This window comes from Podarcis melisellensis (genome assembly GCF_964234715.1).
Source record: "Podarcis melisellensis genome assembly, chromosome: 11".
NCBI classification, from domain to species: Eukaryota; Metazoa; Chordata; class Lepidosauria; order Squamata; family Lacertidae; genus Podarcis; species Podarcis melisellensis.
In genome coordinates, this window is record NC_138543.1 from 50,337,671 (window position 1) to 50,363,369 (window position 25,699).

Genomic DNA, 25,699 nt, shown 5'->3' on the forward strand with positions numbered 1-25,699 from the left:
ATCCCCTTTGAGTATCAACCCTTACTGTTGCTTGCATGTCTTCCCTTTGTTCCTTCATTTTCTGCACATCATTTTCACCTTACAATTCCTTCTCATGCTTGACCTACCTTATTCCTGCCACATCTTGTGTACCTAACAGGGTGGTATCTTTACGAGAAACAGAATAACTCTTGAGAAACTGTTTATGTTTTACTGTTCCTTCGTAGGCCCTACTTATGCTCTGTCTTCCATTTCTTCAATAACTTTCCTTCCACAATTCTTACAGGTTAAAGCCATATCTGAATCTACTTCTTTTTAAAAAATAATAATTCAGTAATCAATGCGATCTCCGCCCCATCCCTTGACTGTACTTTAGATGCCATTTGAGTATGTAAGTGGCTAATTATTATTATTATTATTATTATTATTATTATTATTATTATTATTATTATTAATACCCCGCCCATCTGGCTGGGTCCCTCCAGCCACTCTGGGCAGCTTCCAACAAAACACTAAAATACAATAACCTATTAAACATTAAAAGCTTCCCTAAACAGGGCTGCCTTTAGATGTCTTCTAAAAGTTTGGTAGTTATTTTTCTCTTTGACATCTGGTGGGAGGGCGTACCACAGGGCGGGCGTCACTACCGAGAAGGCCCTCTGCCTGGTTCCCTGTAGCTTTGCTTCTCGCAGGAACTGCCAGAAGGCCCTTGGTGCTGGATCTCAGTGTCCGGGCAGAACGATGGAGGTGGAGACGCTCCTTCAGCATCGCCACCTCCATCGATAATACCTTTAAAGTGTGTGTGTGTGTGTGTTAACATCAGAGGTGCTCTATTTAAAGTTCCAGTCTTCGTCCTCTCCACTGAGACCCTAGACTTTAAATCTCTAAATGGGACACGGCTGTATCTTTCGTCTAGTGCACTGATGGGGAGCCCTCTGGGTGTTGTAAACTGCCCTGACGCATTCTATAAATAGCAGCGTATAAATATTTGTTATAAATAAATTCCAGAAAATTTGTTATATAGGAGGTGGAGCAAACATGTTCACTTCCGCTCCTAATGGCCGGAAATGGTGAGGAAGCAGATTTTGGCTAAACTTCCTAATGGTAAGAGCTGTTCCAGAGTGGAACAGGCTGCCTTAGGAGGTGGTGGACTGTTTGATGCTTTAAAAGCAGCATAATACTCTCCACCCAACACTGCTTTTAAAGATGAAACTACAATTGGATCAAAATATGATGAGGGCAAGCTCGACAGTTACATTACAGCTATTTTGTGCCTGTTATATTGGCTACCACTTTATGTCTGGACCCAGTTTGAAGTGCTGGTATTAACCATTAAAGCCCTAAACAATCTGGGATGGGGCTATTCAAAGGACTACCTGCGCCTGTATGAATGTATCCAAGACCACTGAGGTCCTGTTCTTTGTCCTGTCATTGGTGAAGGTGTCATTGGTAGGCACTAGAGACAGGGCCTTTTTAGTTGTTGCCCTACAGATGCTAGAATTCAGTTCCTCAGGAGCCCTGCCAAGACTGATTTCTACCAGTCTTTAGATGTGAGGTGAATTTGGTATGATTTTTTAATTCAGTTTACTTTGGCTTGGAGGATATGTATTCTGAAAGGTAGAATATCAATAAAATAATATGCTATGGGGGTGGTCTCTCCCCCCCCCAACCAAATAAGTGCAGCACTATCTTTGCTTTTCAGTCACGCGACTAGATCCAGGTTGTGATAAAATCAGGACGTTCTTTCTTGACTAAACCAGACCTGATGAACCTGTTGCCCTCCAGATGTTCTTGGGTTCCAAATCTTTTTCATCACTGACCAACGGCTATGCTGACTGGAGCTGTTGGGAGGTAGAGACCATAGATTTCCAACCCCTGATCTAAATCCAGATGATAGTCCCTGTGATACCCCACATATCCCTTTGTCAAGATGCTGCGGGGAAGGTGACCATGTTCTCAGTTACTGGTATTGTATAGGAAATGCAATAATTGTATTGATTAAACATTTAAGCCTTTTAAAGCTGGGTGTTTTTTAACAAAGGAAACTCAGTTTATAATATACCCGTTTTAGAAAACAGTGTTGGACAGGCAGATTTAATTAACACAGCGTATATCGGTCCAGCTGTCTGCAACGTGTAAGTGGTATGGAGTGTGGAATATGGTTTAGCACTATAGGAATGAGTTTCCTGAGCCTCAGGCTTACATGTCCCAACCTTCTGCCTCCTCCACTGGCAGGGCTGCAACAAGAATGGGAGCATCTGATTCCATTTTTAAATTAGCTCTTGTTCCCTGTTACATGTGAACTCGGGAATTGTAAACCATGGTTTCAAATAAGATGGTGTTCCCCAGAATTTGAACAGATCGGGAATCTCTTCATAAGTGGAAGTGATCTCCCCCTAGCAGCTGTGCTGCTGCAGGTGGGGGGAGTGTGTGAGACTGAGGTTTGTTTCTGTGCAAAATTATGCTTTAACATCATGTCCAAAAGGCACCGGTGTTAGAAGAACACATAAACATCCTGTTTTCATCTGTGAACTATTAGAAGGTAGGCCACTGCAAACTCAGGTGCTTTTTTGTGTGGCGAGCAGTTCAGTCTCACTTCTCACTATCATTCTGCCATTCAAATATTTTCCCCCACTCATGTTTGTAGTTCCATTCTCTGTCTTCTTCTTGTTGTTGTTTAGTCGTGTCCAACTCTTCGTGACCCCGTGGACCAGAGCACGCCAGGCACACCTGTCTTCCACTGCCTCTCACAGTTTGGTCAAACTCGTGCTGGTAGCTTCGAGAACACTGTCTAACCATTTCGTCCTCTGTTGTCCTCTTCTCCTTGTGCCCTCAATGTTTCCCAACATCAGGGTCTTTTCCAGGGAGTCTTCTTTTCTCATGAGGTGGCCAAAGTATTAGAGCCTCAGCTTCACGATCTGTCCTTCCAGTGAGCACTCAGGGCTGATTTCCTACAGAATGCATAGGTTTGATCTTCTTGCAGTCCATGGGACTCTCAAGAGTCTTCTCCAACACCATAATTCAAAACCATCAATTCTTCGGCGATCAGCCTTCTTTATGGTCCAGCTCTCACTTCCATACATCAATACTGGGAAAACCATAGCTTTAACTATACGGACCTTTGTTGGCAAGGTGATGTCTCTGTAGTCTAGTGGTACACAGTGTTAGCCTTCAATTATGTTCCATCTTGGCGAAGAACCTACTCCTGGATCAAGAAGATAGCTATCTATCTTCTACTCTTACATGCTTCTTTACGTCTTTGTGATACACCTAAAAATCTTAAGCAAGCTGTTGTTAGGTGCTCGACAGCCATTTAGAAATTGTGGTATTAATGCAAATCCAGTTCTTTCTTTCATTATTTACTTTTTGACCTTGCTAATACTTCTGTCTTTTAAACATAATCTTCATTTGTCACGTCCTTTTCTCTCATCATGCAGCTTCCAGCTGAATAACCCATGCAGGAAATTCCTTCTTCCAGTAACCATTGTTTCCCATTGCAATCGTTTTGTATTGCAGCATATGGAGAAACGTGCAGCCTCTGAGTTAAAAAAGAAGAGACTATGATAGCTGGGGGGGGGGGGGAGATAATGGTTGTTTGCTTTGTACAGGGTTTTGTACTAGTAGGAGTCTTGAAACCTGGTCTTGCAGAAATAGTATTTTTTTCCAAACCTCCCTTGGGAGGTTGTGGACTGTCCTGCCTTGGAGGTTTTTAAAGAGGTTAGATGGCCCTCTGTCGTGGATGGTTTACCTGAGCTTCCTGCATTGCAGGGTGTTGGGACTAGATGACCCTTGCGGTCATTCCAACTCTACGATTCCAACTCTACATAGAACTCTATGATTCTATGATCTGTTAACACCTATCACTTGGAGCCCTAAGTCAATCAAGGAGGTCACCCAAGTAATGTCTATAGGGCTAGCTAGCTAGCTCAAAATTGGCTGAGCTCTACATTTCCAGTGACTAGAGAGAGGGTAGGTATAGAGACAGAGGACCCAAGAGTTGGTTTATTAGGCTTCAACTAACTCCGGCTTTGGAGCTAACTGTGACCATGGCTGATCTCATCTGTACTTTGTTTCCTTGCAGATGTGTTAATTGAAATACTGTAGTACACACCATAAGATTCCAGAAATGTGAATAGGTGCTACCCAGGGCCTTCGGTGTGTGTTTGTGTTTTGTTATTGTTACTGTACTAGAATGAACGTTGCTGCATGGGGATGACATCATGTTGCATTTCTTTCTCTCTCTTTTAATTTAGTTGACCTTTTTTTAACATTGGGCGTTCACAAAATGTAGAATTTAGCTGCTCCATCTGGAAAATATTTTAAGTTTACTTGATCTGTGGAGTTAGGATATAATATACAGTGGGATAAGGGGGGGAAATCAAGACTACTAATGGTTAGGGTATGTTTAGAATCAGGCTGTTGTTTGTATAGAAGTGATTGGTGATGGAATTCGAACAAATAGTGAGGAGCAGATGGGTGGTGTGGTCTGCGTCTCAACATTTCACCTCGGAACGAGCTGTGGTTTTAAAAAACTAGCATTTGAACGGCAACTTTTGAATGTGCAGCAGTCTCCGCATATTTCTGCTTGATTGCATTGGTGTAAAAAATATGGGAGCACAGTGGCTTGTAGTGTTTCTCATCCAAACAAGGGGAAACAGAATTTTCACATATATTACGCCGGGGGTGGGGTGGGGAGACACTGCTCTTTCCGCCAAGCAAACTTCTTTGTTTTAAAAAACCAGTTCTCCAGCTGGCTTAGCCACCATGTTTGCTTGAAACAAGGACATCACTAAGGTTTTAGAATGAGCATTGCAACCATTCTCTTTGTAATGAATCCATTATGTTGTTGTTGTTTTTTTAAAGACTTCTTTTTTAAAAGTCTTTTACATTACAAATTTTGGGGGAATGGGAAGTGAGAAATAAATACCTATTATTATTATTATTATTATTATTATTATTATTATTATTATTAGTTGCCCGTGCTTAGCGTAAGGCAATTGCAGGAGAACATGTTGCAATTAAAGAATTGGGGAGGGGTGGGGAGGCATGTGAGACCAGAAAGCATCACAGCCATTGTGATCGTTCTCACACCTGCATTCATTTTCTGCTGTGCTAAACAACCCTTTTCATTAACCCTGCGTGATCTTTAACCTCTTGTTATCCTCTAGGGTTCTGTCTTTGCCAATGAGGGGTTTTTTTCTTTTTTGGTCTTTCTGACTTACAGGTGGTTACCATAGCTATGTACACTTGTTTTCCATGGCGCACCGTGCACTTAGCAGCTCAGCGGGGCCTGCCGTTTCATACCTCTCACGGGTCTGGGGGTGGTTTGCATGTGCTTTTTCTGTTTCGTGGCTCATATGGTATCAATTACCATTTGATGGCAACGCCAGGCCCTAGGCCTTTCGCATGTTTGTCCTGTGAGAAAGATCTGGAAGAGCCGACATCTGGCTTTGATTGTTGCAATTGCAGGTTGATAGAATAAACGCAGGGTGAGGTGGGTGGGTTTTCCTTCCGGCCCTTTCCACTCTGGGCTGGTAATATGCTTCACTTGTGGTGCTGGTCTTTTCATCATCTTCCTCCCTCTCTCCCCCCCCAACAATCTCCCACCCCACATACCTCCCCTTCTCTCCCCCTCCCTCCTAAACTCCAAATCACCACCAGCAACATGTGGCCCAAATTAGGATTTTTTTAATAATTTTTTTTAAAGCACCCTTCTGCTGGAAACCTGGAATGGATCAGTGCAGGAAATGGCGAATCTGCTCCTAACACATAGCAAAGTACAAACTGATTTTTCACTGCAAGTCAGGGAAATTTATCCCTACGACGGCAAAATAGTGTTTTCGTGGAAAAGTAGGAGGGAGAAGTGAAGAAGCTACCCAAATACATGTCTGTTTCCTTTCGGAAGGTTTGTGCAGGATCATGCCCTCTGCATAGTCGTTTGTTCGGCGTAGGAGGAATCTTTCCATTTCTTTTTTAGCTGAAACAGTAGGGTACCCAGAAAGAGTCTCATTACTGTTTCCCAGCAGGGGGATGCATACGTAAGTATGCCTAGGGGAGGGCTAGCAGACTGGCACAAAGCAAGATCCTAAATGAGTAAATAGAAACTTTTGAATGGGAAGCACTTTGTTTGGCTTTCCAGCAGGTCTGCCTTGATTATGCTGCCAGCCTGATTTTTCTAGGAAATGCCACATTCCGATAAAGAGATGGACATGGCATAGCACAGCTTGCTCCCTTGCCTGAAACTTCCCAAGGAAAATTAGGAATTTAGTCTACCTGAAAAACGTTGGCAGCCTTCCTGTCCCCGTCTATATGCCAGTGTGCATCCCAGTTACTTCAGCAGAAGTTATCCATGTGGGCAGGATTGTAGCCTTAATTGGGAGGCTTGGGAGCCTCAATGGAGAAAGCATACCACAGCTTGCGGCCAAAAATAGGGCACCAGAGTTAAAGCACAGGAAAGTCTCGCAGGTCATTTTAACAACAGCACAGAGTCAATAGCCAGTTTTAAGTCTGAAGCTCGTGTGCGAAGGGCACTTCTTGGCCAAAGCAATGCATGTGGCAGATAATTAAGTAGTTATTGTCAAAGAGAACACTTACAGCCACTTATAATCTACGCGTACCAATCTAACGGCTAGGCAGCTATTCCCAGATCTGTGCTCTTGCAGCAGTTGCAGCAATAGGGGACCACTCCCCTCCACCAGTTTATGTACCTTCTCCTGATGGGCTGTGTGCGCATAGCCAGAGACTACACCTGCACAGAAACTTCCTCTGCTTATCCCCTTTCATTTCCCTCCTGGATCTTGGAGATGGTGGTACAGGAAAGGGTGGGGAAGCACCTGGCCCTTCAGTTGCCTGACCTGCCTCTTCCTGCTCTTCTCTGACCCATACTGTGCTCCACCCTCCAGCTCCAAAGCTTCCCCTGCCTCTGATTCTTGCCTCCTGGCTGATACACGTCCCCACAAACCACTGCCCCCCATCTCCTAAGTCAGATTCTAGCCCCCCCCCCCCGCCTCCAGTTCACACTCATCAGCGTCCTGCCAGTCCCTGACATCTTGTAATCCCATAGCCCAACCACTAGGTTCTAGTCTAGAATGCAGAGGAGAATTCTGCAAGAAATAGTAAAATAACATGATGCATTTCCAAGGGTGGGTGCATTTCCTGCTTTGTATTACAATAAGTCTAGACTTTATCCTGGGAAATCCAAATGTGTTTGTATCTTAAGAATCTTTTGAACAGCCTTCTGCAATACATAGCTTGGAAGGTTGGAGCAGAACTTGTACATTTTCTAGCACACATAAAATAAAATTACGTTTCAACAAAGTTTGGGCGTTTTTTATTTATTTATTACAAATGGTCTGTTTTGCAGAATATTGTTCAGTTGAATGGCAACCACTTGAGTTTGCTTTGGAACTGTGTTGGGCCCATTGTAGTGGTTTAAGGCAAGCAGACCAGCATGGTCAAGAGATGGTCAGTAAAAGTGAATAGAAGAAGGAAACTGGTCAAAGGAGAGGGCTAATTAGCTATGCAGATCACAACAGTTCTACCCTTTGAACACTGGGATTCCACATACACCCTAGATATTCTCAGTAAAATATTTCAAGTATATCTTCTATAAGCATGTTGATATCTCCCTAGGATGGCCATGTGTCCTACTTTACTGAGGATAGTCCTCTACCTGAAGGGCTGTCCAGTCCCCTGCCTGGAATGTAGAGAGAGCCATAAGAAGGGACCATGAAGTTGCCTTTCTGGACCTCAGACTGAGCAGGCAGGTGCATAGGTCACTTGATCAAAATCTTGTTCCTCACTCTGTTGAGATAATATTTCTAAATTTGAATCTATGCATATAGAGTGTCACATGGGGAGAGGTGGTCTTTATCCTTTCCCCTTACCTTCTTGAATACTGTAGGCCAATTGCAGTCCTTCAACCCCCTCCATCTGGCACTCAGAACACTCCTCATGCTGTTCTCCCTATCCCCATGTGCCCCCTGAAATTGGCTTTGGGGGGCAGGTGAACCCCCAGAACAGCACAGCGGCAGGTGGGAGAGAGAGATTCCCCCTTCTAGTAAGCTGAAATTGTTGTGCAGAAAGAACCTTCATCTTAGCATAGCCCTGACTTCTACCCTTCCTTTTTTTTTTTTTACTCCCGAAATTGGCAGCAGTGGGGCCCATTATGCATGGTGGTGTTCTAAAATGTCACCCTGTTGAAAAAGTAACATGACGTACACAGTCTACTGTATGTCTCAGTTAAGGGACTTTTTCGTTGTAGGACTTAGCTAGGGTATATTTGATATTGTACTTTCAGATCTTTTCTGGAGTTGTTCCATGGTGGTTTTTTTTCCTTTTCTTTTAAGTATTCTCAGGATGATTCAACAAAAAAGAAAAGAAAGAAAAGTATAGTCATTATTTCAGCTCACTGCATTCACTGTTAAATACTTTAACCCCCACCACCCAAAGTTAAAATTGTGACTAAAGCTGGTCCTTATATACTTTAACCTGAGATTGTGTCCCCTTGAAGTCAGTGGCCCTAATTTCTGCACAGACATAGAATTGGAAGGGACCCTGAGGATCATCCAGACCACCCCTCTGCAAGGCAGGAGGCAGCTGTCCCATAGTATTGACAAGGCAGAGCTCATCTCAAGGCATCAAGACCTGAGTTCTTATGGCCCAATGACCACTGTAGGCCTGTAGCATATCTCTATCTAAGGTTTCTTACTTTTGTCAAGTTTATCCGATGTGAGGGTAGAATAACAAATTTGCAAAACCACATTTCTTGCAAATCTGTGTTCTGCGGTTTAATTCAATATCTCATTGTCCCCCATGAGCCTAGTAAATTCCCTAGCAAACTAGCTTTGATTCCACAAATACCTATGTAAGTGATAATGGCAAAAAAGAAGATATAAAATACACTTCCTGGGTGTGTTTTGAGAGGCACCCATAATATATGTGCATATTAGTACTAAAAATTATATACAGTCATACCTCTTGTTACGTTTGCTCCAGGTTAAATCTTTTTCAGGTTGCGTCCCACGGCGACCGGGAAGTACTGGAAAGGGTTACTTCCTGGTTTCGCTGCTCACATGTGCAGACGCTCAAAATGATGTCACGCACATGCACAGAAGAGGCGAATTGCGACCCGCGCAGACGCGGATTGCGTTCTGCTCATGTTGCGAATGGGGCTCTGGAACGGATCCCGTTCGCAACCAGAGGTACCACTGTACTGTATGTGTTCCGAGTTTGTACAGTTTCCAGGATGCAGTTTGGACATTCATGGTGTTTTCCTTTGAGAGAATTTCAAAACGTGCTGTTAATTTTGCAATTACTGTGACCTGACAAATATGTTTCCACTAACCAGTAATCAAGAATTCATTAATTGTGCTGTATGATTGCTCATATTAATGAATATTTTGAGTTCATATATGAATTGGGATTTGCATTTTGCTCATCAGAAAAATTTCAAAAGCATATTCTTGTTTAACTACTATTTACACAGCTATTTCTTTGAGGCATAATTTCAAATGAGCACTAGCATATGGAAGTAGGCAGGCAAGAAAATAACTTTAAGAACAGAGGCTAGAGCTGGAATGTACCAAAAGTGTAAATATGTGAAATCTTTTGTTTAGGAATCCTCAATCTATTTGAAAATCCTGGGTAATGAAAGGGAATGCAGATGTAATTTTGTGCGAAGAATCGTTCTGAACAATACTTACTAACCAAAGGGAATGAAGAGTAGAGCAAAATTCACATTGGGTGTGTTCAGGCATTAATATTAAACTATGGTTTAGCATTATGAGAATGACCCAAGCCTCTTCTCTGCTCTTGCTTCATCCTCCTCTAGCACAGCCAATCAGACAAAAAGAGATTTCAGATTAACTGCAGTTTAGCATGTTAGCCAAACCCTACTGTTTAGCACATGGGTCGCAAACTAAGGCCTGGGGGCTGGATCCAGCCCAATTGCCTTCTGGATCCGGCCTGCGGACGGTCCGGGGATCGCCACATGGATTGGGGTGGGGATTCTGATCTTTAGGGCTGCACCATTCCCCCCCCACACACACACCGCGGTGGCGCCTCCTCCCTCCCTCCTCCTGGCTTCTCCCTGCCCTGCCTAGAGGAGGAAGGGGGCTGGGCTTTGTTGAGCCACGGTTGGCTGAGCACCATTTTAAGCAGCCCCTCTCCGGAGCCAGCCCTTTGGCTCTGCTCATTGTCCCGCCGCTGCCGCCAGCCCCTGCCACTCAAGGCACAGGAGCTGTGGTTGGCTGAGCGCCATTTAAAGCAGAGCACCTCCTCTCCAGAGCCAGCCTTTTTGTGCTGTTTATAGTCCCTCCACCAGCAGCCCCTGCCGCCCGTAAGGCACAGGTAAGCAGCCACCGAGACTAGTCCGGTGCTGTGGAGAAGGGAGGGGAGAGTCGGGGGTTTTTTGTTTCTGTTTTTTCAAAATATAGTCCAGCCCCCCACAAGGTCTGAGGAACAATGGACCGGCCCCCTGCGGAAAAAGTTTGCAGACCCCTGGTTTAGCAGGTTAACCAAAGATCACAGTGATTAAACTTAACTATGGTGAGGGGGGGGGGTGTTATGGAGCAACAATGTAAACTTATGTTTTGAAGTTAGCTTGTTTCCACTAACCATACATTACAGTTTATCTGGATTTGGATGACATAAAAATCTGAGGTTATTTATTTATTTTTTAAAAGGAAATGAAAGCTTGTGAAATACACAATTACAATGTAGGAGAAAGAGGGAGGATTTTTGGAGCCTGGGGAGAGGTTAGGTTTGTTCTCGTAATGCTAAACTATGGCTTACTTTAGTATTACGCCCAAACCACCCCACTTCAAATAAGTGCAAGGAAATCCTGGTGAATCAACATTTTATATATATATATATACATATATACATACATACATATATATATATATATATATATTTGCTTTCGTAGATTTTCACGGGTACAGGTTTTGTAATTTGGCCACACGGGAAGGAAAAACTGGATAGCTTCCTCACACATCTCAACAGCCTACACCCCAAAATACAATTCACTATGGAAATAGAAGCCAACAACCAACTTCCCTTCCTTGACGTCCTAATCTACAAAAAACCTGATGGCTCCCTAGGACACACTATCTACCGGAAAAAAACACACACCAACCGCTACTTACATGCACAATCACACCACCACCCTGCACAAATAAACTCCGTAGCCAAGACTCTCATCTCCAGAACCAAACGCCTGGCTGACAAAGACCACTTGACAACTGAGTTACAGAATCTCTCAAATGTGTTAATTGCCAATGGATACCAGCAAAACAGGGTTACGAAGCTAATCCAAAAAGAAACACCCCCCAAAAACCAAGACACAGAAGAAAACAATGGCATGGCCCTCCTTCCTTATATCAAGGGCACTACAGATAAAATTAGCAAAATCCTCCATAAACACAATATCAAAACAGCCTTTTGCACCAACCAAAAAATAGCCAATATCCTCAGAAACCCCAAGGATAAAATCCAGTTGGAAAACCAAGGGGTCTATGAAATACCCTGCAAAGTCTGCCCAGCCACGTACATTGGACAAACAAACAGACGAATAAATGCACGTATCGCAGAACACAAGAATGCCGTCAAAAAAGAAGAAAAAACTTCCTCTCTTTTCCAACACATGAAAGAAACAGGACACGAAATTAATTTTGCAGATTCCAAATTGCTCTTTAACATGGAACATCACCACAAGAGAATAATCATGGAAGCCATCGAGATAGAGAAACACCCTCACAACATGAACAAGCGTGACGACACATCCCGCTTGCCAGACATCTGGAAATTAGCCCTCCCCACAAAAACTGACACCAGATCCAGAGGCACACAGAACGCCATCACCAATCAACCACACCAGACCCAAACCCAGACCCTCTCCACAGATAAATTACAGACACCATCCAGTAGCCAAACCATGGTGGCACCTCCGGATGCTGCACCCCCCTGCAATCCCTACACAGATCTGGCTGACACAGGCCACAAAACCACAGCTCGCCCCTATACACGAAGCCAAGCCAGAGCACAACTAAGTGCAGTACAGCCATCTTCTCAGAAAAACTCTTCACAAAGTTCAAGAGGTCAAGACACAAAGACTTTAGCAACTAATCCACACCTAATGACCCACCTAAGTGGTACTCAGGATATCACTCAAGAAATCACTCAAGATATCCCTCAAGTAATTAAGGAACAAAAGAAGAAAAGGCACACTAGCCTGGGAACTTCCTCTCTGCCCAGAACATTGGAGGCTATACACCACACCCCCTCAACAGTATTTATAGGAACTCAAACACTGAGATCCTGCTCTGTTCCAGTAACAAGAAGCCGAAAGCACCAGCCTGAAGATGACGAGTGAGACCTCGTCGAAACGTCGCCTAGACACCCCAACTTTTACACGGGAAGACACCCGAGGACACCAAAACCTGCATTCCTGTACCCGTGAAAATCTACGAAAGCATATATATATATATATATATATATATATATATATATATATATATATATTTGAAGGAGAAACTGCAAATTAAAACTGGGATAAGAGAGAGGCAGTGATAACTTTGTCATAATCAAGCTGTCCCTAAAAGATGCCTCTCATTCAGACTTTCTAACACCATCATCTGCTTGAGCTTTAAATTTGCTCCATGTTCTGGCCTAGGCCCAACTTCAGACAATAGTCCCTTGGTCCATACATCACCATAGTGGGGGAATTGGCAGAAATCCAGGCTGCCCAGGTCAGATCTGCACATCTGCTCAAATTTGCATTTCAATCCCGTTTTCCTCTTCATATGACTTTTAGGTGCAAGCTAAATTGGATAGGTTTCATTAACAGAGGCCTTCCATGAAGACGGAACCCACAAAAATCAGAGCAAAGCAGCATTTGGTATCTGTGCGGGGATTATTCTGGAGTGTATGCTATACTACGCTACGGTTTACACAAGTCTGAAGACGAGGACTATATAACACTGCTCCCCCCACCCCCACTGATCATTCAGTGGAGTCGGGGATATCTCAGGGCTGAAAGAAAACACGAGGAGCAAGCACAACGTTACAACAATTATCCTTTGTCCCATAAGCCATGGTTTAGTGGACTGTGATCATTATGTCTCAGCTCAGCCATACTCTCTGTGGTAGACAGAGGCTCCATTGGAAAGAGAACCAGCAGTGTCTGCATACTCTTGTAGCTATCCCCAAAATAGTTCAAATCAAATAAGTTATCTTTCAGGGCTTTGGGCTTTTTGCCCATTGGAAGCAATTGGTTGCCAGTTAGCCTCTGGGCCTGATTCAAGGTGTTTAAAGCCCTAAATGATTTAGGTCCTAAATATCTGAAATACTGAAAGGACCCCCTTTGTTTATTAAGAGGGGGCGGGCGGGGGGGGAAGTGGTCCTTTGTAGTTCCAGCCTCCACATGGGGAGGCAGCCTGGAGGAGGGCATTCTCTGTGGCAGCCCCATAGCTGTGCAACTTCACTATATAGTTCGCATCAGATGCTGAAAATGTACCTCTTTACCCTGGCCTGGGACACCTGAGATGCATATTTTTTGTAACCCGGCCTATTTGTGTCATTGCAATTTGTTTTAAACTGTTTTAAATGTATTTTAAATTGTTGCGATGGGTCCTGGGACTTAGGGTGAGTAATACAACATTAAAATAAATGTATTTTTTTTTAAAAAAATAAAAGTTTGAATATGGCTTAAGGGCAGGGATGGGCAACTTGCAGTGCTAGAAAACATGAGACTAATTCCAAAAGCCCTGGGCATGTGATCAGGTCAGACCTGTGGTAAAAGTAATCTATCCCCCTCCCTGCCAGCCCTGGGGGGGGGGAGTGCCAGGAGTGAGGAAAGATAAGGCAGCGACATAGGAACAAAAGGGTTGACCTCATCTACTTTGGACTCTCTGCACCCAGTGCTGATTTTAGCCCCAGCACCAGTCAGCATGCAGCCCCATTACATCATAACCCCAAGGGAATGTTGACCTGAAAAGAAAAGGAGAAGGAAAAAGACTGTCCGCCCTTGGCTCAAAGAGTGCTTTTCGTGCAACACAAGTAAAACCAAGCGGCATGCTGATCTGCATTGCGACTTAATCTAGTGGCGACCTGTGTGAGTCTTGTGAGCAGCTTAATTAACTCATTCATTGTTCACACAACCAATCCTACATGTCATTTCCCAACTTTGCAAACAGTTGTAATGCTGTACACCTGTGTTCCCAGTTAGCTAAGCACTGTAGATCCCATTTTTCAAAAGCCAAGCCCTGGACCCTCTACTTTTGAAAATGTTGATGTCTTTGTGGTAGTTTTTGTTATGTGAATGGTGCCCCCATGCCTTCCCAATGTGTCCCAGCGCAAAACCAGGCTGCGGGTTGCATGACCCATGCAAGAGCACGGCACCCAAAACCACATATTTTTTGGCACTGCGACCTCGCACAAGACACACGTCCAGCTGTGATTTCATGGGCTTTGGGGCGCTGTGCTCTCACAGAAGAACACAGCCCCCCAAAATGGGATGTTCCAGACAGTTGACGGTTATATGCCACACACACCCTGGGTGGGTTATGGAGACTCCCTGGGGTCTGCGGACCACCAGTTGGGAACTACTGCTGTATACAATATACAGTCACACCTTGGGTTACAGACGCTTCAGGTTGCGCACCGCACCAAACCCGGAAGTACCGGAACTGGTTACTTCCGGCCTTCGGTGCTTGCGCAGAAGTGCCAAATTGTGACCCGTGCACGCACACATGCTGCACTGCGGATTGCGAACACTGCAGGTTTCGAACGTGCTTCCTGCACAGATCATGTTCACAACCTGAGCGTCCACTGTACTGGTTCACATGCAGCGCTGGTTCACATGTAAGCTATGGCTGAACAAGAGGAGATTGCAGCCGCTATGCTCCTCCCCTGGCCCTGCTGCTTCTGTGAGCTAAGCCATGGTTTGACTTAGCTTGTTGCTCCAACATGGGCTTATGGTTCGTCTGGTACAAGACAAACCAGATGCCTCAGACAACATGCTGAGTCAATCCATGGATTAGCTCACAGCAGCAGCAGGTCCAAGGGAGCAGCAATGAGGCATCAATTTCCTCTTTGGGAACCCTCATGCTGATGTGAACCATCTTTTGGCTTAGTATTACATGTGAACCAGCTCAATATCAGCAGTTCTAAAATGATCAAACCATGAAGCAAAAACATGAATGGCAGGAGAAAGCATAAAATTGGTTTTCTGGCATCATAGTCCAGGACAGAATGAAGTACATCAGTGGGTTTAAGCATGCTTAATCTGTGTTGGTTTTGTAGCCTTTGTTCTCTAGGGATGAGGAAGCTGCATCTAGATCAGGGTTTCCCAAACTTAGGTCTCCAGCTGTTTTTGGACTACAGTTCCCATCATCCCTAGCTAGCAAGACTAGTGGTCAGGGATGATGGAAATTTTAGTCAAAAAACAGCTGGAGACCCAAGTTTGGGAAACCCTGGTCTTAGAGCATGAGAAGGTGGACATTACTAAGACCCTAACTGATCTTTTCCCTCTGCCTTGTTGCTGGATATTGCAGTTGCTGGGGTCTTTTAAGTTCAGTTTCAATTTTGAGCGTTTTATTAGGCTTTGTTGTTTTGTACACCACTGTGTGCACCATGCTGGAAAGGTGGCAGGAGTGTGCATCCTCCGCGTCGTAAACAGTTGTCAGGTACATGCCTCCAGTCTGAGCTGGAGCAAACCCACGGCAGCTGCAGCCATTAGAAGCAATGGGCTGATGTTGCAGCAGTCATGCGCCAAGTACTCCCAAGCCGTTGGAATTGGACTGCTATCTACAAAAGCGTGTCCTGGGTGGTTGCAGTGGTGCAAGTTGGGACCCATTCTTCTGCTCACTAAGGACTCGTCAATTTTACACTTCCTGGATATGGAGGAAACCACAGTTTCTTGCTTATTCAGATGCTGCCTTGCCTGCCTGTTGCTGGAAAGGCAGAATAGTGATGGGGCTTGAGAAGGCACAAAAAGGAAGGAAGGAAGACCATAAACAGAAGCTGGAAGTGGACAGGGACACACTACAAAGAATATAGAGGGAGTACCCGTCGCAACGTTAACAGGTTAGCTTGTGATTTGGAGAGAAACTGGAAGTGACACTGAGCAGGTAGCCTTGCCATCATGGATGCTGAGAGGTCTGTTCCAATGCTTGGGCCAATGCAGGCCTTGGGATTGTAGAAATGATTGAGGAGGGTGTAGAAGTCATCTTTCATGTCCCCCACCCCCCGCCGTCTCAGATTACTGGATCGTATCAGCTGCTGGGGTAGAACAATGCACAGTGCAATGATGTAACCTCATGCATTTTGTTTACCATGACATTGCAAGGCGGTGGGAGCAAACAGCCACGAAGCAGTGGCAGCTCTGTCTCTCTCACAGTACTTACTTAACCCATCAGGCTTCAATCCTAGGGGCATTACAGGTGAACAAACCCCATTGAATTCACTGGGACTTGCTTCCAGGAAAATAAGCCTAGGATCTTGGGATGCACAAGATACAAAGCGAAGGAGTATGGGAACAGATATGACAGTTAAGAGGCTTATGCAGTTTTTTTTAATGCAATAAATGCAATTTCTCCCTATACTTAAACATGTACTGTAGTTTGCCAACCCAAATGATCATGCTGCTTTTCAGCTGGTTGTGGGTGGTGCTTTTTGGCCGGGGGGGGGGGATTTCTCATTCTTCAACAAAGATTTAAAACAAACTAGGTATTTATAACCAGCAAAATATAAATTTACTGTAGCATTATCTCTGAAGAATATGGTTCAAACTTTACCTAATGTATCAATCCCAATAAATCTGATTCATTGGCGTTGCTGTCACTTATGTTTTTCTTGAACAAATAGAAGCAAGCTTTCCTAGTACATATAGTTTCACCAGAGCAATATTTATGCTTTTGGGTTATTTTTGCTTTTGTAACTATTTGGAAGTTTGAGAAACATTGAAATGAAATAGTGTTCGGTTTGGGGGCGTTGATCTATTGAGGCATTTTGATTGGAGCGCCCCTTTAATACTGAGAATTCTGTTATGGGTAGGTAGACAGTTAAAAACTTAAAGGAACCTTTGCTGTGTCATGGGTTGCTTAAGCCAGCTTGTTTAAACTAACCAGAGTTTGTGATAAACCACGATCATTCATCCAGAAAACCAAGGTTCATGGAAAATGAAAGTAACATCTGTTGAATGCACACAAGTCTGAGGGTCATGGAACCTTCTTCCTCCTAAGGCATGTTTCACTAAACCAGGCATAGGCAAACTCGGCCCTCCAGATGTTTTGGGACTATAACTCCCATCATCCCTAGCTAACAGGACCAGTGTTCAGGGATGATGGGATTTGTAGTCCCAAAACATCTGGAGGGCCGAGTTTGCCTATGCCTTCACGAAACCATGGTTTAGCATGCTAGACCATGACTAATGCTTAATTGTTCTACTGCTTCATATTCCCCATCACATAATAAAGCAAGCACACCAACGAGAGAGAGAGCAACCATCCCCTCCAGAAAAACAGATGGGAGAGCCACTGAGCCACTTCCATATCCTTGATTGATGTAATTTGAAAATCTAGAGAATCTGGTTGACCTAGCTCAGCATTGTGGTTCCCTAGGCCCATCTGTAGATTAGCTGGATGCATATCTATGCAAAAGTGCAACTCTATTCAGGTGTTTTAATCCATCACTCGATGAGGGAGAGTATGCTAGCCCTTCCTGTCCCCAGATAACTTCTGAAACAAGCAATCTTTCTGTTCATGCGAGCTTCCTAATACAGATTAGGACAAGCCTTCTCCCAAGGGAAGCCCATGCTGCTGCAAATAGGCCACTGCATTTATTTGTCTCAAAACATCTGGAGGGTGATGGGAACTGTGGAGCTAGCACAGCCATTCCCACTCTCCTTTTTTGCAATCCTAATTTTACAGGGACTAGAACACGCAACCAGGGCTAAGGTGCCACTAGGTGTAATAGGGTTTACTGCCAGGTAAGTGTGTGCAGGATTGCAAACGCCATCCGACTGGAGGAAACAAAAAAAAAAAATCAAACTTGTATTTGCAGCAAGCCTTGGCTGTCCAGCTAATCCCAAATAAAAATGTTTGGTGTGATTTTAAACTGCATCTAGGGGATCTGGGTTCGGTTCAGGGAATTTCGTTGGCACTAGGGCTGTCCTCCACTCACCATATGCTATTGCATCCATAAATAGTAATTATAATAGTAGCATTTCTAGTTCTAAAAAAAAAGCTGAATTGGCCTCTGGGCTCATGTACATAATAAAATTGCTTAATAAATAATTAACAAAACATAATGGATAAAACATTAAAAATGACATCACCAACTTCTGTCAGCCGACACCAACTACCCCTGGTCTTGATGTGATTACTCTTTCTGAAGGAAAGAGTTATTTCGTATAATATATCATATATATTTTTACTTTTTGAAAAAGAAATTTTATAAGGCATTTTTCTACGACAACAGCACACAAGGTAATGGCAGTCCCTTGTGCCATATGATATCCTATGAAAATTACCTTGCATGCTGGGAAAATCTCCCTGTAAGAGAGTTTACACTGAGGTGCAGCTCTTTATTTACTAGATTTCGGCAAAATAACGATTCATTAATCTTCACTGTTATTGTCAGGATTTGACTTCTAGCTTCAGGCATTCATTCTTGGAGGGAAATTGCCATGTTTTGTAAGATACCTCCCCCCTCCCCTTCTCTACCATTTCTGATTGCTGTTGCATTGTATTGGTGAAATTTCGTTCCTTTTGCCATGGCGTGTGAATGTTAGAGTAGGCACCCTGCCAGTTTTGTGATCTGCTGCCTGCTTCAAAATGGAGGCAGGAAGGTATCCATTTTCATCAAGATGATGGGGATGTTTTGGTCTTCCTGACCATCTGGAGTAGAGAAGTCTTTAAAAAGTAGGAACATATATATTTTAAATATACAGATATCTGCATATATGTATTAAAGTCAAATAAAATGCAAAAATAAAAATACTGTCCATTAAACTGCATTTTTTAAAAAAATAACGGCAACAAAATCTGGGCATTTAATAAAATTTTAAAAAAATGATTTCTGCTTAAATCAAAGCAGGAAAATGAATAAGATTGTTTTTATTCCTTGTGAAGAGATGGCTAGAAAAACCTTTGTTGTATTAGTAAGCAAATGTTAAGTAAATTAGGTTTTTGGCATACTTGCTAAGTTTATTGCGCAGCCAAATGCGCTAAATACTAAAAAGCAGGGTTTTCCCCCTAAAGTGCACGCATGCTGTCTTGGTGGTCTTGTGCCTATCCCAATTTTTAATGGTTCTTTTAAGTTTCTCAGCAAAGACCAAAGATCATAGGAGTTTAGCATCCCAGGATATGCTTGGTACTGCTTTCTCAATTTCATTTTTCAGTCATGGGAACAAAGGGCTGATTTCCTAACTTCTCCCATTGTTCCTCTTCTCATGTATGAAATCTGCATATTTCCACACAATATAGCACTTTCAATGGTTTTGTAAAATTATGTTAAACTCCATGATATCACAGTTCCACCGTGCATATGTTGGGCAGAGAGCTTGCAGCCAGGCAGACATGAGATATCACTCATTTCAGCAGTGGGTTTCTTTTCTATGTTTACCCCACTTCAGAGACTCAAACCTCTTTAATGATGCCACTGAGTGTACCCCACACTCTGGAGTACAGCCTGCCTGCACATCTGAAACACACACACACCAGATTTCTGTTTCTATTTTGTGGCTCCCGCAACTCCCACTCATATTTTTCCTCTGAGTTTTGTAAGAAAGTCAAGAAGCTGCCCTTAACAAATGCCCTATGCCGTGCCAGTCAGGGGCTGCATTCTCTCTCAGATGATAAAGATGTGATTTGGTTGAAGCGCAAGTGCTAAGAGCTCCGCTCATGAGATGGAGCTTCTTCCTCCCATAAAATCATGGAATTGTAGAGTTGGAAGGAACCTCAAGGAACATCTAGTCCAGGCATCCAGATGCTTTGGCCTACAACTCCCATGATCCCTAGCTAACAGGACCAGTGGTCAGGGATGATCGGAATTGTAGTCCAAAACATCTGGAGGGCCGCAGGTTGGGGGTGCCTGATCTAGTCCAACCCCCCTGCAATGCAGTTGTGCAGTACGGGAATCGAACCTGCGACCTTAGCACTATCAGCACCACTCTCTAACCAACTGAGTTCCCGTCTGCATAATTCATGCTTAGCGGGATAGGATGGAACAGGTTGAAATCCTTTAGTGTAATGCAAGGCATCTTCATATCCAACCCATGCCTGGGTTGTACTGTTCTGACTGCTCACACGATTGAATGCTCCCCTGACTATATGAAATCTCCATAGAGCAAACCAGATACCGGGGAGAAGGGTAACCTAACCTAACCTTTTCTCCAGCATGTTAATTTTTCAGCAATGTGAGATCCCACCTGTACAGCCCAAACTCTAGTTTGCCACCTTAGTGTGAACCAGGCCTAAAACATTCTCTATTACAAATAGCTATGGTGTTTTCAGTTTTAAATGAAGCACGGAGTCTAACGTTATGAAGTGGATTGTGCTGAATAAAGAATAGGGATAAAAATCCCATTTTTAACCCCCTTGTTTCAAGTGCAGTCATTCTTGGTGGAATACTAAAGGCAATTCTTTTCTCCTCTTTTTCCACCGTAGGTTTATGCCCCTTCTGCAAGCACTGCCGACTACAATCGGGATTCACCAGGCTATCCATCCTCAAAACCAGCAGCCAGCACTTTTCCTAGTTCCTTCTTCATGCAAGGTAAGGTGGTGCTGTTGATGGGATTTTGCTGTGCATGCATTTTGAGAACCAGTAGGAAATGGGTCAAAAACAGCAGTCAGCTTACTAGGTGGGGTTCCCTTCCGAACTCATATGGCCACTGTATGAGCAATGTTGGTTGCCAATTCGTTTCCAAGCCCAATTCAAGGTGATCACATTACTGTTTAAAATCCTAAACGACTTAGCCCTGAAATATTGTTGAAAGTCCTGGTTCTCCTTTTGAATGCTGCAGGTCACTCATGCCTTTGATATTCCTCAGTTTTGAGGTTTAAATGTCATGTACCCTAAGGCAAACTTGAACAGTTAGGCTTATGTCCTAAAATTAAAGCATTAAACTTCATGCACATTTTAGAAATTAATAAAGCTGAATAGCTTGCCTATTTGCTCCCTTTGTTATGTTTCTACAAAGTTATTCAGCCTCCCCTGTTGCTTTGAGAGACGACAGGATAACATGCTAGGCATGTATACATTTTCATTCATTTCAGCCCTACCTTTTTATTCACACTGGCATGCAATAACCTAAACAATCATATAAACAATGCAAAATATTATTGTTGTTTAGTTTGTCACTTGCCATAGCCATAACCAAAGTAAAATGCAAGAACGAAATATACGTAGTGAACATATCCATTAAAACAAAACTGCACACTAAAAGTGTTTATCCACAATAATCAGTTATAAAGCAAGAAAATCCTTACTCGCCCAGCAGTGGGATTAACATCTATAATAACTGCAAAACCAGAATGGTATTATTGCCCAAATGCGCAAATAAAAGAATGCACACACATTAGAAACGTAAGCGTTAAGAGACAGCAGTTTCCAAAGATGGATGGAGCAGTCCAAACTCAGCCTCGGTGACAATTGGAACTAGCACCTGCCAATCAGGGCAGAAGGTGGAGGTGGATTTTTAATGTGCCAGCTCCAGCAGATCCATCGCTAGCCCTGCTTCTCTCCGCACGCCCCCCCCCCCGGGTGATACTTCCTCTTTCAGAGCCTTACACTGACCACCAGTGGCAGGATTCCAACTTCATGACAGCTCCCACCTTCAGTGGGCACAGCAGAGGCACCTGCAGTAGCACTTCTGCTGGCAGAGCCTGGCAGAGGGCCACCTCTTCTAAATCCTAATCTCTAGCACCATGGATTAGGATTTAGGATTGTTCCCTACAGCCGCATAAAAGCAGTTAGAATTGCCCATCAAATGCCTGTCTGGATACATTTTTTCCACGGGCCCATCTACAAGCAGAAAGAGCCTGTAATATTTTCCCAGAGAGGGCATTCCAAAGGTGTGATGCCTCCATAGAAAAGGCCCCGCCTCCAGGGCTCTTCTGTTATACTTCCATCCAAAGATTGGTAAAGGTGGTCAAAATATGTCCTCTGCTCATTCGTATGTTAACTTTTGTCTGGCTTTTTTATAAATTAAAAAAAAAAAATGAAACATGTACAATATTCACTTTATTGAATAAATGTCATGGAAACGCTCCAGTTCACCATGTGAATAGTGCCTGAATATGGAGGAATTCCATTTTTTACATGTTTTTCTATTGTTTAGATATGTAATTTTAGATGTTTTAATTATAGTGTGGATGGTATTTATGATGTTGTGTGACTCCTTTGGGAGGAAGGGTCACATAGAAATTTTAATAACACCCTATTTTAAGCTCCTCTTTTACCCTAGAAAAAATGTGTAACAATATAGGTCGTAGGTATTTAGGATTTAGATAAAGATAGCACAACAAACTATAGGAAAGTCTTTGCACATAAGACCTGTGACTAATTGGTGGTGATTCAAGAGATGTCATTTGCTTTTCTCTGGAGCAAACTTTTTTTTTAATCATGAGCACATACTTATATAAAATTAGTGTAGCCCTTGGGAAGCAAAAGGGTGATACATAGTTCTTCCCATTTGCGATTGCTATCTTTTAACGTAAACTGCTACCCAACGCAGCAGAGCATTAGGTGTGCACCAGACCTTATTAGAATGCTAATTTTAACATTTACTGGAAACACAACACCAGAATGTTAGGTAACCAAGCCTTCAGAGAAGCCTATTTTTCTTTTCTGTCTTACAGACGGTCATCACAGCAGTGATCCGTGGAGCTCCTCCAGTGGGATGAATCAGCCTGGTTATGGCGGAATGCTGGGCAATTCTTCTCATATTCCACAGTCCAGTAGCTATTGCAGTCTTCATCCTCATGACCGCTTGGTAAGCCTATGAGTGGATTTCAACATCACGCTATAACGTATGTTCCATCTGCGCAAACATTTCATTTTGTCAGATGGAATGCTCCACCCTCTCCTCCCCCCACATGCTGATTTGTTTGTTTTGGGGGGGGGGGTTGGTCTCCCAACTCACTTCCGTTTGCCAATATTGAGGGCCATTTCAGAAAGGAACAGAGGAAAGCCCCCTTGCACGAGCATCATTCTTTGCGCATGTGTGAGAGTGCTGTTCTGAAAATGGCATCTTCTACTACTTTTTTAAAAAAAACAAACAACCAACAACATTCATTTGAAAATTAGAAAGGAAAGGAAATGTTGGTAACATTTTCATGGAAGACATGCAGGGCTTTTGTTGTGCTCATGCTATTTCTGAGGTGGGCAAGAGGGTTTGAGAATGTCTTTTTTCCCTGTTCTACAAACTATCATGCAAGTGGTCATCATTCAGTAGCCTTTCAAGTTGTCTACACTTCCTGAAAACTCCATGATGCCCTGAAATGTGTTTCCCTGTAAGTGCAGAAAGGAGAAGAACTTTATTTTTAACACAATTAAGCCTTTTTTCTTTTCTTTTTACTTATAAAGTAGCGTGGTTTAAAAAAAAAATTGGTAAAGGTAAAAGGAAGGGTTTCCCTAAAAAATTAAATCAATAAGTGCACTAATCTTAGGCCCTCAGTAGTCAGTCTTGTCAGCTTCCCATGCTTCAATTAAAGCCCGGGAGAAGAGAGCAAGAGGTAACTCCTCCCACAGGGCTTTTTCAGATCAGGAAGTGTGGGCAGCTAGGGAGGCTGCAAAACACTGGAGAAAGGTATAATGGAAAGAAAAAACACAAACCCCAGCCTCAGCCACCCTACAACAATAAGGTAAGCTCAAATCACACTCACAGGAGTTCTGAAGAATTTCTGAAGCACCCTGCAAATGAAACAGCCTCTTTCATTGTAGGAAGAAAACTTTTCATTAGCTGGGGGGGGGGGGAGTTTTCAGTTCAGCGCTGGTACATTTGTGCGACACAAATATAGAAGATACCTTTTTTAAAGAATTGGCACACATACCCAGTAGGAGAGAGCATGTTAGGGCGGTGATGCTCACCTGGGAGGGAGAGGGGCAAGGCGGTGAGGGGGTTGGCGGTGAGGGGGTTGGCGCATTGCAAAAGTGCCAGCAGGAGTGCCAGATTGGTTCTGCTGGTGCATTTGCACTGCGCCAGCTTCCCTGCCGTCTACCCCTCCCCATCTTCTTCCTGGTAAGCAACAGAGACTCAGCTGTTGTGAGGTCAGGTGAACACGACGCCACCACGCCATGTACTACTCCACATCCCCATGCAATGGAAAGGCCTGTTCTGTGCATTCCTTTGCTAATTTTATTTTTATTTCCAGTGGGGATTTTTTAAAAGAAATAATACGTTTGGTGCCCTGGTAGGTCCTGAAAGGGAAAGGGGGCTATTAGTAGGGTTTGTAGATAAAAAAAGTAATAAATAGCGTGGGGGGAGGCTGTTTATAAATAGAACAAATAAACTTTCATTCTCTGTGCTATCATAGCCATCTAACTTACTTCAAGGCAAAAGAGCTTATAATTGCATACTGAGAAGGAGTGTTGTTGGAAACTGGTGCCAGTTTGAGCTGGTGTGTGTGTTTTTGCACACTACTTTTAACAGTAAAGATCATTCATTCATTCATCTGGAGCATTTGTGCCCCACTCTTCAGTCAACAGGCTCCCAGAGTGGCTTACATGCAGTCAATTAAAACAAATCAGTCCCTGCCTGCAGGCTTACAATCTAAAACAACAACACACAAGGGAGAAGGGACAGGGAGGGAAGACGAAAAAATCAAACTCAGGCACCTGTACTTAAACAGTTCTTCTTATAATGAACAGCTGGCACAATTCAGGGGTAGGAAGTACCTGATACAGCTGGTCTTTTGGCAGAGCTGATGGAATGAGCCCTGCTTCCCATCTCCCCCACTGAGGCAGCCTGATGGTATGGCTGCTCCCAGGTGACAAGTGAGAGAGAAGAGGCCTGATGGAGCTGGTCTGTCACAGCAGAGCAGATCCATGAGTGGGAGAAGGAGCCAGGGAGCAGAATCTTCCTGGAAAATCCATGCAGATCTTCCAGTTTCCAGCATAACAACTTAATAAATCTGTTAAGCCAGGTACAGTCATACCTCGGGTTGAAGTAGATTCGGGTTGAGCATTTTTGGGTTGCGCTCTGCGGCGACCTGGAAGTAATGGAGCACATTACTTCTGGGTTTTGCCGCATGCGCAGATGCTCAAAATGACGTCACAGGCGGAAGCGGTGAATCGTGGCCCGGGCAGACGCGGGTTGCGTTCGCTTCAGGATGCAAACGGGGCTCCGGAATGGATCCCATTCGCATCCAGAGGTACCACTGTATCAACGTTTTGAGAACCCAGGACTCACTTTTAACCTGTAAACATGCATTGGGGGACCCATTTCTAAATACTTTACCATGTATTTGCATGGTGGTAGTGTGCCTGTTGCAACTCACCTTGGATCAGGCCAAGGCCACGACCCACCAGTTGAAGACCAGTGTGTTAAGCTACGCAAGAGAAGAAAGAAGAAAAACACTCTATAGGAATCAACCTACGTTTTGCACACAACTTCTTTTTGACATTCCTCAACTGTGGTCGGCAGAAACAGGTGGGGCGAAGCCATTGCACTAGGTCCTTGGAAGCTGGGTCTCTGTTCCTTACTGAGAGGGGAGGT

The 25,699-nt window shown here is 43.7% G+C and overlaps 1 protein-coding gene across 18 annotated transcripts in view; it reads left to right on the top strand.

Annotated features, from left to right (window-relative positions):
• Nucleotides 1–25,699, top strand: part of TCF4 (transcription factor 4) — a 335,303-nt gene that overhangs the window by 258,473 nt on the left and 51,131 nt on the right. For all 18 annotated transcript variants that reach the window (XR_014172702.1, XM_081929733.1, XM_081929732.1 and 15 more), the window contains 2 exons: nucleotides 20,649–20,754; nucleotides 22,842–22,975. Coding sequence is in view for 17 of the 18 variants with exons in the window: in XM_081929733.1 (XP_081785859.1) it covers nucleotides 20,649–20,754; nucleotides 22,842–22,975 (240 nt within the window). In the remaining variant the exon portion in view is untranslated. The remainder of the gene's footprint in view (nucleotides 1–20,648; nucleotides 20,755–22,841; nucleotides 22,976–25,699) is intronic.